This window comes from Talpa occidentalis, unplaced genomic scaffold (assembly GCF_014898055.3).
Source record: "Talpa occidentalis isolate TD23 unplaced genomic scaffold, MPIMG_talOcc4v2.1 talOcc4.5, whole genome shotgun sequence".
NCBI classification, from domain to species: domain Eukaryota; kingdom Metazoa; phylum Chordata; class Mammalia; order Eulipotyphla; family Talpidae; genus Talpa; species Talpa occidentalis.
The window spans coordinates 63,807,719-63,822,563 of record NW_023604861.1 but is presented as its reverse complement, the minus strand read 5'-3'; the positions used below and the strand labels follow the sequence as shown (position 1 = coordinate 63,822,563).

General features: G+C 47.6%; 1 protein-coding gene and 1 long non-coding RNA gene across 2 annotated transcripts in view; both read left to right on the top strand.

The window, feature by feature from the left end:
• Positions 1 to 795, top strand: part of LOC119258918 (uncharacterized) — a 68,806-nt gene extending 68,011 nt beyond the window's left edge. Inside the window, exon 3 of the long non-coding RNA XR_005128356.2 lies at positions 662 to 795. This is a non-coding gene — a long non-coding RNA (uncharacterized LOC119258918). The remainder of the gene's footprint in view (positions 1 to 661) is intronic.
• A 2,833-nt stretch (positions 796 to 3,628) lies between these two features.
• Positions 3,629 to 14,845, top strand: part of FGF9 (fibroblast growth factor 9) — a 33,514-nt gene continuing 22,297 nt past the window's right edge. Inside the window, exons 1-2 of the mRNA XM_037527341.2 lie at positions 3,629 to 4,743; positions 14,336 to 14,439. Coding sequence (XP_037383238.1) covers positions 4,467 to 4,743; positions 14,336 to 14,439 — 381 coding nt within the window. The 5' untranslated portion in view covers positions 3,629 to 4,466. The remainder of the gene's footprint in view (positions 4,744 to 14,335; positions 14,440 to 14,845) is intronic.

The following is a 14,845-nucleotide window of genomic DNA, read 5'->3' as shown; positions in this document are numbered from 1 at the left end:
AAATCTCTGTCCTGTACCCCAGTTCTTGTATGCATAAATAAATAAATCTTTCAAAAAAAGATAAAACACAAAACCACTTAGTACAGCATCTAGGAAAAAGTAAGCAGTCAATAAATTTCAGGTACAATATTTCTATCCACTTATAAGTGGAGTTCAAATTTAGTCCATGGGGCCAGAACAAACTTCAACCTTCCCAAACCACTATCCTCTCTCCTACACTGTGTACAGTTTCCAAATGAAAGCCAATAAGTAAATGGAAGGGTTGTAAGTTTGGGTGGGGTTAATGCGGACACTGGAGATGGAGGGATAGAGGCCTGGTTGTATCTTTACTGTTGGAAGAAAGGGCAGAAAGAATTCTGTGGGGATTTGCATTTGGTGATCCTAGGAAACTGAAGAGGAGACATATGTTAATAAACAAATCTAGGGAGGTAAACAGGGTACCTTTTTCAAATGTCCACCTTAAATTTGGGGAGAAATTATAGCTTACAGGTCATTTTTACATACATGTATCACAAACCTCTTTCACATCAATTCACCATAGCCCACGAGGGAAGGACCTGCAATCACAAGGTATAGGTGGGGGGATTGGGAAGGTGGGTCCAGGTCTGCTGACTTCTGTTGTAGTACTAATTCCTCTTCATCTTTCTTTCTACTTCCCTAGTCATTTATTTCCGTCTGGGTCTAAGCACCAAATTGTCAGTACAAAAGACAGATGACAAGCTGGAAGAAGGAAAAAAAAAAAAAGAGAGAGAAAGAGAGAGAATAAAACACTTTGAGACGAGATAGCCAAAGAGAAATTTGGGACTGAAATCAGTAATAGTATTTGCTGAAGGCCCATGGGTAGAAATCCCTGGGGAACAATATTAGGACAACTATAATAGCTTCTATGTCTTGTGGCCATTGTATGTTGCCTATTTTATATGCATTTTTCCTTTTTTCTCAACAATCTCCCAAGGTAGGTGTTTTGAGCCAATTACACCACCTGTCTCTAGAATCAAGGTCTCACTCCTCTTGGAGCTTCACATCTATATAATCTATTAATTGAAGAGTACTAGGAAAACATACCCTGGACATAGGCTTTCATGATCATGGTTGAGTTATGAGGCAATCTTGAGGACAACACTCATAGCCAGGGGGTGGGTTCCAGAGAATTGTGATGTGATCAGTGACAATGTTTAAAAGGACAGTGTTTCTATTTGAGTAATTAAAAAAAAAAAACAAAAAACAACCATGATTAAACAGAAGCAGGGAGCGAATCCTGATTAAATTAAAGGGGGCAGGAAAATCGCCAAAGCTTCCCACAGCTACAGTTAGGGATGCAGATGAAAAGAGATGGACTAAGGCAACTGCAGCGGAAAAGAGATGTCCAGGAGGAGGCTGCTTTTAATCGGTAAAGTGCTCTATCAGCTACTGAGCCCTCTCTCCCACAGCCGCAGAGCTTTTTAAAGTGACAGTCACGGGGCTGCAGGATTCGGAAGCGGAAATGGTCTTTGCTCATTGGCTGACAGTCTAAATTCAGACCAAAAGAATGTGGTTGGAGACAGCGGGTGGAAATTGTCCCAATCCGGTCTTCAGTGGAAATGTCCACGTGCTGCTCGTCTCTTTTTCTCGCCTCCCTCCCCCGCCAGTTTCTCCTTCAGGTTTTATAAAGAAGTAACCCAACCCGCCGCAATGTACCCAAGTGGTCCAGGAACGCCCCTGCTTAACCCTTCTGACCGTGTCCTTGGTGAATGCGAACCACTCCGGTAGTTCTAGTGGTCTTCTTCCCCTTCTAGTGTCTCCCACTGAGCCCTTAATATTAACGTACCCTGTGGGTGATGGGACCGCTGCAGATTCCACAGGGCAGGGCTCTGGAGCTTCATAAACACGTGAGCAGGACGCACGGAGTCAGCCCTCGGACACCCAATGACCTGGGACTGCGGCAAAGGGGTGTGGGAAGGGAAAGAAAGGAGGTTCACCTCGTCCCTCTCCCCCCAGCCTCCAGCCCGAGCTCGCCTTCCACCGAGGGCGGAGTGGGGGTGGGGGTGGCTGGGGAAGGTCGCTCCAGGTCGCCAGCACCCCCTGCGCCCAAGAAATCTGCAAATTCATTGCTCCTTTTCACCTTGCAGCCAAACCCTCCCGTCCCGAGTAGGTCCAGCCCCAGTTCTTCGCCTCCGGTCTCCAGCTGACTACTAAAGTAGATCAGACTTAACCCTCCCTCCTCCCCAAAAAGCTATGATTCCCTTTTCCACCGCAGAGGTACAGTCTCGGCTTCCGACTTCGCTTTTCACTCGCACGTCCTGCAGTACGGAGCTGTGCTCAAGTCTCGGCAACTTTCTCCATCTTGACCCGAGAGTCAGGCCACTTCTAAGACAATGTGAACAAAGAGACGCCGGGGAGAGAGGGCCCGCCGGCGGGCTGCGGGGCTAGCGGGTGTGCAGGGGCCGCGGCGCTCGGTGCCCGGCGCCGCAGGGGACCCGGGGTCCTGGTGCGGGCGGCAGGTCCCGGGCGTGGAACTAGCCGCCGCCGGACTCCCGGGCAGAACTGGCCCTGCGGCCTTTCGCCGTGTGGGGCGGCGGGTTTATTTGTCCCGGCCTCTGGCTGGGACCGAAGGCCACCGGCAGGGAACAGAAACCCGAGCCCAGGTGCTGGAGCTCAGGCGTCCACGCGTGGCCGCCCCCGGCGGAGCAGAAAGAAGTGGCCGCTACCCTGGGACGTCCCCCACCCCCGCGCCTGGCGTGGGGCTCCCCGGGCTCCGCGGCAGACTTCGGGCTGTGGAAGGAGACGCCGGCACTCGCCTTTTGTTCGTCAAGCCGAAAGAGAACGAGGGTTGGCACGGATCGCTCTGCATAGCGGGAGCCCACTGGGGTGGTCGCCGTCACTCTGGTTCTTCCCGGACGCGCGCGCGAGCAGAACTCAGAGTCCGCAGCTGTTCCCCGGCCTGTCCCCACCCCTCCCCCAGCACCGGCATCCGCACAGCGGCTGGCCGAACCCCGACTTCGGGGCGGGACCTAAGCACAGCCACAACCCAAAGATACCCATCAGTAAGGCCAGGACGGAACCCGAAAGGTGGCCGCATCCGTTTCAGCGTCCGCGCGCGAATATGGGGGGGGGGGACGGGAGAGTTGGGGGGGGGGACAGGCGCGAGGGGGGAGGGGGAGGGGGAGGGGGGAGGGAGAATGAGCGTTCACATCTGTACATCCACCCGTTCTACCTGCAGCACAGTCTGGGCGTCTGTGTCGGGCAAAAGGAAAGAGAAAGTGCCACGTCCGGTACACGCTTTCGGCAACCCTCCTCCAAGTCTCAACTAAGTTTATTTCGCAACGCAGCATCCCAGAGCTCTGTGAAAACTAGATGCCAATTTCAGTTTGCACCTCCATCAGTGCATCCAACAAGATTCTAGGTTCCCAGCTACCATTTCGCAGAACTCCGAGTCTCGGGAGAATGTGGGCTTGTACCTCCTGCCTCTCGCGGGGCACCTTTCTTTGTGGAGAAGCGGCGCCCGGGCTGCTCCCCGGGAGGTCCCGCGCTCTGGCACGCGGCGCCCGGTCTGCCGCAGCGCGTCTCCCCGAGGGCGGGCGCTAGGACCGCGGGGAGCGCGGGCGGCCCGGCGCTACCTTAAACCCAGCCCAATGCCGCTGCCTGCGCCACTCTGCGCGCCGGCGGGGGCTGCGCAGGAGGAGCGCTCCGCCGGCTACAACGCTCCGCGGGCCGGCGCGGCAACACCTGTTCGCGGCAGCCCGGGAGGCACGCGAGCTCCGGGACGCGGCTCTCCTCGCTCGCCGCTCGCCGTCGTGCTAAGCCAATGGACATCTGCGGAGCCTCTGGAGAAATCTGGATACTAGCTTTGGACGCCTAAAGTTTTTTCTTCTTTTTGTTTTATTATTGTTATTATTATTTCTTTTTGGAGGGGGGATCGGGAGGCGAGATTTGTCGCTGCCACCATCGTGAGGTTTTTTCCCCCTTGAAGGATTCATGCTGATGTCTGCAGAGTCGGTTAGAGTAAAAACAGCGCATGCCTTCCTGGAGTCAGGATCCGTAAATTCTGACGTAGCCCGTGCATCTTAAAATCCCTATAATAACGCCTAGGCATTTAAGTTGCTATGGTCATTCTGATCTCAAACCAAATGGAGAAACTACGGATTTTTTTTCCTTATTACGGTCGGATGGGATGAAGACCTTCCTGCCTGCTAAGAGCTGGGGATCTATGCATAGAGATACATAGATATGTTTATCAATATGTCAGTGTGTGAGTATAAAGTGGTGGTTTCTTAGACTATCAGTGGTTTGACCTTGAACCTGCGCCAGTGAAGCAGCAGATTACTTTTATTTATACATTTAATGGATTGAAGAAAGGAACCTTTTTTTTTTTTTTCTCTCTCTGCAACTGCAGTAAGGGAGGGGAGTTGGATATACCTCGCCTAATATCTCCTGGGTTGACACCATCATTATTGTTTATTCTTGTGCTCCAAAAGCCAAGTCCTCCAATGGCTCCCTTAGGTGAAGTTGGGAACTATTTCGGTGTGCAGGATGCGGTACCATTTGGGAATGTGCCGGTGTTGCCGGTGGACAGCCCGGTTTTGTTAAGTGACCACCTGGGTCAGTCCGAAGCAGGGGGCCTTCCCAGGGGACCCGCAGTCACGGACTTGGATCATTTAAAGGGGATTCTCAGGCGGAGACAGCTATACTGCAGGACTGGATTTCACTTAGAAATCTTCCCCAATGGTACTATCCAGGGAACCAGGAAAGACCACAGCAGATTTGGTAGGTATATCATTAACCCTTTAGTGTCCATGTAGTGACATATTCGGATTATAACTATCAAGGAGGTGGTGGCTGGGCGGGGAATGCGGGAAGGGATCGCTTCTTCTTTCTGTGTCTGTGTCTCTGTGTCTTGCCAGCTTGGAAAAAAAAAAAAAAAAAAGCCTCCGGAATTGCAGATCTGCTCTGGCACTGATGTAAGTCTATATTGAAAGGCTTTTTATTTTTTAAAAGGAGGGCATGGCTTATAAATATAACACAATTTCCTAGTTCTTTTGCATCAGATACACGGGAAGATCAGGTTTTGGAAGTTTCTTTTGAATGAACTGATTGCGAGATTTTAAAGCTTTAATCATTAACTACTGAGAACTTACAAATGCATTTTCCTGAAGCAATGGTTATCATCTCGTTTCCTGAAGGCAGTGGTTATCATCTGGTGCCCAAATGAAGTTTTTGTCCTTCCTTTCTCCCTAGTAAGTATATTGCTTGCCTTGTAAATTAAGCGTATTGTTTATTTCCACCTTAAGGGTCCGAAAGTCCAGCAGTAAAGGTTGCTGACTGACTGTTCTGGTAGGAGGAGGGCTAAAGTCATATTTTAGACTCCTTAAGCAGCAGGACCGGGGGGTTGGTGGTGGCGGAGGAAATTACTTGAGAAGGGGCAGAGGACTCATTAGGGGCGTTTGTCTTCTCAGTTATTAAGTTTTTTTTTTTTTTTTAAACCTGTGCGCTGTAATTTCTGTAGCATTCAGTTCTGTGCGGGTTTCCTGGATGGCTCTCTAGTGTGACCGTTTGAGCGTGTGCGCGTGCAAAAGCTGCGGGCTAATTTTAAAGGGCATTCCGAGGATTTCATTTCCCGAAGAGGGTATTTGTGACTCAGCACCGAGGGCTGCAAACCTGAGGGTGGTGACTCCGTCCACTTTAATGCCGCACACACAAGCCTGCTGGGCCACCCTGAGCCCACAGCACAAAGTCAGAGGAGCACCGTCCCAATGGGGGGTACTTTGTGTTTAAATGTGTTTTTTTTTTTTTTTTAACTTACCAAATAAATAAGTAAAGTAAAAGCGCCAGTTTGGGTAACCAGACTGTTGGAAGGAGTTAACTTCTCAGTGAATCCACCTGACAACACTTAAACTAGGTCGTAAAAACCAAAGTCCTGTGGTGATTTTTCTTCCTCATACTTTCATGCCAGATGTTAAACACAACCTAAACTATCAGTGTAACTTCGTGGGGCTTCAGATGATACCAGAAGGTGAGGAGGATTCAGGCCAGGGATGGGGATGGTCCCAGAAACTCGAGGCCCAGGATTTTCTCCCATTGCTCACATGACCCAAGTTGAAATTTAGTACTGAAAAATTTTCCGGTTGTTTTCGCCGTCTTTTTTTTTTTTTTTTTTTAAAGTTCTAGTTCTTTGCTTTGCAATTATTCAGTGGGAATCTAACTCGCCCTTCCCCGCAGAAGTAGATGCAGTCGGTTGTGCAAAGCGAAGACTAAACTTTGCTGAAGTGCTGCTCTTTCCGGCCGCTTTAAGGGCCGCCGCCGTGCCTAGCGTTCAGCTCCAGAACAACAGGCGGTGGGCGGTCGTGGGTGGGAGAGCGGCCGCGTCTCGGGCCCCCGGCGGCCGCCAGCTGGGCCTCGCGGCCGCGCCTTCCGAAGGCGGCGGCGTGGGCGGGCGGCCTACGTGCACCTCGCGGCCAGAACCCCAATCTTCCCGCGGCCGGCAGGTGCCGGCTCGGCGCCCCAGCGCCACGGCACCCTCGGCTGCCGCCCGGTCACCTCCGCGCGGTCCTAAAGGGCTCCGTGTCTGTCTCCCTCGGCCCGCCCGGCTCGGGTGTTCACTACGGTGCCGAGGGCGCCGCAGGAGTCGGGGGGCGTGGGGGGAGGGGGAGGGAGGGCGGTGGCTGACCTGTTGGACCAATTAAGGAATCCTTTTTCTTTTTCTTCTTTTCTTTCTTTCTTTCTTTCTTTTTTTTTTTTTGGCCCAACTTTAGCCCCCTTGCTTTCTCTTTGTGTGTGTGTGTGTGTGTGTGTGTGTGTGTGTGTGTGTGTGGCTCCGGCCGAGGTGACAGCCGACGCCCGGGGCAGCGCGGTCTTTTGGGGTGTGGGAGCCGCTGGGGGCGCGCGCCCGGGAGGCAGAGTCGGCAGCGGGCACCCGGGACGGGCTGCAGGTCGGACCCCTGACTTTCCCGCTCAGTCTTGCACCTTCTCCCTCTCTCTGAAGCAGGCAGCCGGGGCTCGGGAATCCGATGGGCTCTGCTCCGCCCGGGAGGTGCGTGGCAGACCCCGACCCGGCGAGGCCGGAGCCGCGGGGAAGGGGTGGGGGACAAAGGGCCGCGGAGGCGGGCGCGGGGGAGGCGGGCGGGGGGAGCCGTGCTATTGTTAGCTGCCTCCGCTCGCGGAGCTCGAGGCCTGAGGTCTCGCTTTCCAGAGCGGAGTAAACCGCGCCGGCCTCTCCGGGGTGCGCGCCGGTGCGCGGTGGGGACTCAACGCTCAAGGGTCAGGGGCGGCTTCATTGTGTGAATGAGCCGAGCCCCGTCTTTGAGAGAGCACCTCAAAACCCCCGGCGCGGCACGACCGAGCTCAAGGAGATGATGGGATGTTCCAGTCCGGGCTCCTCCACGCGCCCCCGCCCCCCTTGGACTGTGTTTTTTTTTTTTTTTTTTTTTTGTAACGCAGTCACCTTTAGGATAGGACGTTTGCTACCCGCAATCGAGTCAGTAAAAATCCAGTAACTCTGCCACCAGAGCGGACGATGATGCAGGGAGGGATGGTGGGGACCACGAGGGTGGGCCCAAGGGGCGCGTGCTTGGGTCTGCAGAGGGGGGCTTCTGGTACAGCCCCCCGTTAGAGACCACGAAACAAAATCTAGACCTCGCTCCCTCTCCTACCCCCCCAACCTGCGGGGTGGAGAAAGGTGTCGCCAAGGAAGTGACACCTCTGCTCCTTGGGCTCGCTAGGCACTGTCGCCCGGGTCGGTAGGTTAAGTGCTGGGTGGGAGGCGATCTAGGGGAGGAGGGCGAAAGCCTCGGCCAGGCTGAGGTTTGGGAGCACCCAGCTTTGAGCTTGAGGGTCGCCCGGGAGTCGGTCACGGGGCACGGGGGAAGGGCGCGCCTGGCGCTCCGCTGAGCCGCTCGCCCTCCCCCGGCTGGGGCTGAGTGGGTGGCTTGTGCGCAGTGGGGGTGGGGAAGGAGGGTGAGGCAGGAGGGGTTATTTAAGTCTTTCATCCAGTTGCAGTGAGAAGCGGCCCCCGGGGTGACAGCAGTGCCACGGTCTCCCGCTGTTCCCGCTGCCGCAGGTCCCAATATTAGCAACCTCTGCAGCGCGAGTGAGTGCGGGGCGCCTCCTCCCCGGCTTTCGGCTTTCGCAGCCCCGCCCGAAAGGAGGCATCGGCGGCGCTAGGACCCGGCGGCGCTGGGGGAGGCGGGGGAGGGCGGGCTCAGGTCGCAGGCGGAGGGGCTGGGGCTGCGGCTGCTCCTCGCACCTGGCGCGCCGGCTCCGGCCCCTTCTCCTTCAGTCCCTGGCCTTTCAGAACCGCGGCGTCCCTGCCATTGCCCCGGCTCCTCTCTGGAGATTCCGAGTACATCCTTGGGTTCTCTTCCGAGTCTCTAGAAAAGAGTAGCTGTGGGTAGGGGGTGGGAGGGGTTTACACCTTGATGCAAAATGAAGGTGAAATTTCTACCTGACATGAAAGGGCACAAGGAAATGTGCTGGAAAAATGATTCTTGCCGCCCCCATGCAGCCGCAGGTGACTGCAGCTGCTGGCAAGCTTGGCGGTGACAAAGCAGCGGCAGTGCAGGGGACCTGGGGGGTGGGGGAGCCTCAGCGTTCCAGCAGGAGCTGCAGTGATGGCAACTTCGGTGGGACCTTCAGGGAGCCCTTTGTTTTTCCCTTTGGGGGTGGTAGTGTGGAGGTAAGATTCAGTATGGAACTGGGAGTAGTGTCTCTGGATAATAGACTGGAGAAGCGAGATGTTTCGTTCATATTTTTTTCTCTTTGAAGCACTAGCTACATGGGAAAATAGAACAGAAGATCAATTGAGGAAATGGTAATATAGAATAGTAAAAAAGTGAACATTGGGCCTGATCTGCTGTTTAACTTGGCATGGGGAAAACTAAGGGATTGGCTCTGGGCTTGGTGGAAGATGAAGTACTTCTCCGCTGGCGTGCCTTTAGGCCTGGGGTCGTGTATCTGAAGGGCAGGACTTCAACGGGATCCCAGATTTGCACCCAGACTGGGTGTCCATTCATCGGGGCTAGATGTTAGGGGGAAGTTGTACTAGAGGGGAGAAATTTGATAGATAATATGATTTTTTTAAATGGAAGTTCAGAAGTCTTTTTTTCCACAAAATAATCTGTTGTGTGTATCTGGCTTTTCAATATCTCACTAAGGGAAAGGAGCTGTGTAAGGAGCTGTTTTTAAAATTGGTTCAGATTCTTGAAAAATCGCTGGGCTTATAACTCTCATTTAGTTAGTCATTTCCTAAGTGAACGCAGATTTGCTTGAGTTGCTCTAGACTGGCATTTAACTCAGATGCAGACTCTGAGATGATTGATTTGTCATCCCTGGGGTGGGATCCTTTGGGTAAGCAGGGCCCTCTGTTGGGGGGGCGGTTAATCTATTTTAGAATGTCTCATGACATGCCTCACTCCACAGTCTGCACACATCCTTGTCTTCTGAAGAATGCAGCTCTGTTAAGTGTTGGGGGCTTTTAAGCTAAAGGGTTGTTTAACATGGATAGGAGTAGCACAGCTTTGCCCTCCTACTTTCCATGGCTGACCTTGTTATGGTATTGGACATGAGGCCTAATACAGAAGGGCTCTTAAGAGATTGACCAGCTTTGGGTGAGTGGTTCATTTGAACAGAGCTCTAGGGCTGAACACTCATACCTGGTGAGTTTGGAACATTTTCCTGAAGTGGTCCCAGGAACTGACCTGGCCTCTAGTGAACCAGGGAAGACCCTGAAATTTATCATATGCTGCAGGCCCCAGGAAACACATTCTTGTTAGAAACTGTAGGTTGCTGTGAAAGTGCAAAGCCCAATGATACTAGTCACTGACTCCAGGACACCCATGTTACTGAATTACTGTGGGCCTTCCTGATTGAGGATGCTCAGGGTGTGTCTGTTCAAGAAGAGAGACCGGCTACCATGACACACATGTGAGGCCACAGTTTTAATTTACAACCCAACATTCCCTCTCTGCTTTTCATTTCCTTCCTTCCTTCCTTCCTTCCTTCCTTGTTTTTTCCTTCTTTCTCTTTTCCCATTGATTATTAAACATTTAAATGTTTGTATACACAGAAGCCTTTTCCTGGGCTATTACTGATCCAGCACCCTTCTGTGCTGCACACACATGGAAATGGATAGAAGACAAAAGTAGTGGGCCAGACTCAAGTGAGTACAGTTGGAAGCCCTTGTTGGTGCCAACTCTGGTACAGAAAGAAGTTAGTTGACCTGGTTGAAGTTAGAGTTCATTGTTGGCAGGATGGTACCAGGAATGATATGGATTCTAACTTGGGTGGGGTGGCATCTTGTTGGCAGGTTGTCATGTTTTTCTGGCCCTACAATATTGACATCCTCTGCACTTGGGGGAATAGCTCTGACTTAAACTTTTGGAGGTTCTATTTGCCCTCAGATCATTGATGTAACCTTATAAAAGGTATGGTGATTGTTTTGAGGTACTCCTCTTCAAAGGGTCGCAGAGATATGGATGATGGTTTGAGATGAGAAAATTTTTCCACCTGGGTCACTACATAATTATTTTCATTCAGGAAACCTGCTCTCACTTCTCTTCCCAGACCTGAGTGACCACCCCCCACCAATCTTTGAACAATCACGATACCCTGAACATCTCCCACTCACAGTATTCACTACATACTTTATCTGTTTGTTTCTCTTTCATTCTACTCTTTCATTGAATGTTTCTCTTTCATTGAACTCTTTGAGGTTATAGGGCTTAGGTTGTATTTTAACTTTATATATTCGGCACATGGTACTTAGGTTATAATAGTCACTCAGCAATCATCTATTGATTTAATTAGTCAAGGCATGTGAGTTAGAGCTAATTTTTTGATGCCAGAAAAAGAAGCAAGATACATATCTTAATACTTCTATTTCCAAAACATATGATAATCATTTTCAACTTTTAAGTCAAACTCTTAACTCAAACTTTTAACAGAAAAAACTATGTGTGTGTTTTTTAAATACATACATATATATGTATATATATTTCTGTGTTGTTCATTTTTGTACAATGTTTGATTTCTCCTCTTAGGTGTAATCTCCACAAAATTCCCACCACCAAGTCACCCATGAACTGTCATCATAGTCTCTCGTGCTCTTCCCTCCTCTGTTTTGATCCCTCTCCCTTCCCCTCCGGTGATGAATGTTTCAAGTTGATAGTCTGCCTGCTAGACATTTTTTTCTTTCCTGATCCCTTGTTTGGATCCCCTTTATTCCTCCTATAAGTGAAACCATCTGATATTTTTCTCTTTTCTTCTGACTTATTTCACTGGGCCTAATCCCTTCCAGTTCCATCCATGTGGCTGCAAATGGCATGAGTTTATCTTTTTTGATTGGTGAATAATATTTTATTGTGTATGTATGCCACATCTTCTTGATCTAGTTATCTGTTTTGGGGCATTTATGTTGTTTCCATATCTAGCTATTAGAAGTAGTGGTGCAATAAACATAGGCATTCAGGTTTCCTTTTGAATTAATGCTTTTGTGTCCTGTAGGTAGATTACTAGGAGTGGAATTGTTGGGTCATATGGTAGCTCCATTTTTAGCAGTTTGAGGGCTCTCCACACAGCTATATGTTATTCATATGTGCACACTAATGAATTCCTTACACTAATTCTAGAATATAACCTCTATTATAGTGTGTTTCCAGGTAACTAAAAGGGATTTACAAAGCTATATTTGTTATCAGCAAGTATGTCTATATGTAGAGGAGATGCCCACCTTTCTAAGTCCCACATAATGTGAACTCACCAAGCTCACCCTGGTTTTCATTTCCTCTGCTGCCTCTAGTCCTACCCACTGGATCTGTGGGGTCTAATTTATATGACATTTTCTAGTTACCAGTAAGGGCATAACTATATAAAAACAGTACAGAACTCATGGTTTTATGAAAAGAGGTAAAATCAATGGTAAGATGTGCATAATAGTTATGATGTAGGTTTTGGAGTCTGTTTGGGGCAAATTATTTAACATCCGTAAGCCTCAGTTTCCCCACTTATAAACTGGTGATTAAAATATTGTAATGCAAAAAATTTACAAAGACATAAAATGAGGGTACTTCAGTAATGAAAAAAATAAATGAAATAATGTAATGCCTAGAATTATTCTGAGGATTACATGAATGAAGGCCTCTCATTTGGCATGGATGAAATCTTCAAGGACTCTATTCTGCAGACCAGTCAAATGACTTTGTGACCTCACAAATTACCCATTTTTTGTTGGGCTTGGTGGACAATATTGGCTAATACTCATTATTGGTTTTCAGAGCTGCCATGTTTAGGGAAAATAGATCGTCAGAGGCCCTCTTAAGGGCAAGTAGATGCAAGTATCTTTTAGTTTCATGATTAAACCCATCTATATCATGGTAAATTAGATTATTCAGACCTCAGAGAAGATGAAATTTTACTGTCTCATTTTATAGTGAAAATTGGACTAATGAATTCCTTACACTAATTCTAAGAAATGACCTCTATTATAGTGTGTTTCCAGGTAACTAAAAGAGATATACATGCATATACCTCCTAATAGTAATAAAATGCTAGAAGTTTGATTATTTTTAATTGTAAGAATTAGGAATAATGTAATGAAATGAAGAGATTACATCAATAAGGGAGTGCATCGCCTGTGAAATGAAGCTCATGGAAATATTGCTTGTTTATCTTTCCATGTGCTTTGTGAGGTGGGAAAGGCCAGTAATAAATTGGCTTATCTTAGCTGTATTATTGTGGAGTCACAGATGATCAGATTCATAATATAAGTTGTAATTTCTTTTCTATTTTTTCCATTCACCAATTCACATTCTACTAAAATAAATAGAGTTGTTGTTCCAAATAGATATTTTGTAACCCCTGAACATGAGATATTTGTTACATTTTATGCTTACAAAAGAGTTAGGAATACCCCTTTTATGAAGCTTTTGTTTTATTAGATGTATATAGCTCTTGTCTTCTTTTAATTGCAGCACAGTCTGCTTCGTGAGAGTTGGAAAATTAATTGTTTAAAAATCCATGTAGCTGTTTTTGGATTAGTTACGTGAGACTTGTATAGCACTCTATTAGCCTTAGTTTTGTTCTAAACTCTTAATTTTTGAAGATATTTAAAAAGAAGCTCAATATTTGCTATGTGCTAATACAAAGCCTACACAAAGTGTATAACATAATGAGAAAATAACTGAGCACAATAATATTAGTATTGTCCCAAACATATTATTTGATTATCATTTTAAAACAACAGTAGTTCGAGAAATTGAAGTTGCTTCTGTGTGGCCATAAAATTCTGGATTATTCCCAGTTTAGGTATTGTTATTCTTTGTGAGGTAAGTTATGGTAAAGAAGAAAATAAAAGAGGATCATTTTGATTTGATTTTGGGATATAATATTCCATGTTTGTTTTAAATAAAGGACATTTTTAGAATCAACATTTGTCCTCCAGAATATGATCTTACCGTTATTGCTTAACATTTCTTTGAGGCTTAGATAGGTACAGCAAAAATCAACATTTTGCTTAAGCAGAAATATTTGGGATGTGTGTAGGCTATTTTAGTTTTCCAGATGGAGCACAATAAAGTTATATAATAGAGATCTGGATAATTATCTGTATAAACCAATCAAGGACTTTGGTTAGCACCGCCTACTCTTATTTTGAAGGACATAAGATTATTCTCTGCATGGATCTTTTTTCTGACCTGCCCATACACGTGAATACTTAATTTTTCATTTATAAAGTAGAATTAAGATTTCCCTTAAGTTAGGTCCTCCCTGGTGGTACAAGGGGTTAAGCACAGCACTATGAAGCAATCCGCAGCCTCTGCAGCAGGAGTCTGATTCCCTGGTTGAAGCATGAGTTCGATCCCGGCCAGGGAGCAACCCACATGGTGCAGCAGACCTCTCCTGACTCGGCCTGCTGCACCCCTCAGCAGTGTATTTGAGTTAGTCTGCCTGTTCTGCTCCCCACTCTGTCTCTGGTGAATCCTCTCACCCCCCTGCACCTCTGGCCTGTATCCCCAGCTCTTGTATGCATAAATCTTAAAAAAAAAAAAAAAGATTTCCCTTAAGTTAAACTCTTTTAGGTTAATGAGAATATGTATATTAGTTTATGTCACTTTTTAGCATATTGGGGTAAATACTAGCCATTTCAAAAATGTTTGTTTTGTATTATGTTCATAAGTATTTTTATGCTATTACAAGATAGGTGCAAGATCACTTCTTTTAGGCAGTAGCTTTAAAAGAGAAGATACTTCTTTAATGTGAAATTATCCGACTTGGGACTGAGCATCCTCTCCAAAGCTCCTAGGGATGCTGAGCTCTAGTGAATACTCTGCTGTCTAACCTGTCCTTGCCTTCTTCCTTTGTCTCACAGGCATTCTGGAATTTATCAGTATAGCAGTGGGCCTGGTCAGCATTCGAGGCGTGGACAGTGGACTCTACCTCGGGATGAATGAGAAGGGGGAGCTGTATGGATCAGTAAGTGCCATGAGCACCTGTGCCAATCTTTCTGTTTCATCTCTGATTCCAACTGCATTTTCTCTAGATTATAAATAGCTCAGCATGAGCTGAGTCTATTTGGAAGGAAAGTGTAAGTTTTTACTTTTTTGAGGAAAATCATTTCCTTTTTATTAATAGATACTAGCCCTGGATACTAGCCCACAGTGACTAAGAACATGCTTTATTTATATGCCAAACCATTTTCATTATCAAGTAAATAAATTCACAAGTGTGAAAAATTCTATCTTGTATTGAATGGGAGTTATTTTTGAAATGAAATTATCTTCTCTTAAGCTTTGCCAAGCATTGTAATTAAAACTAGAAATAGACCATCCAGTGAGTATAAATCCTTTCTCTGCACTACATAAGGTTTTCTTTGTGCACA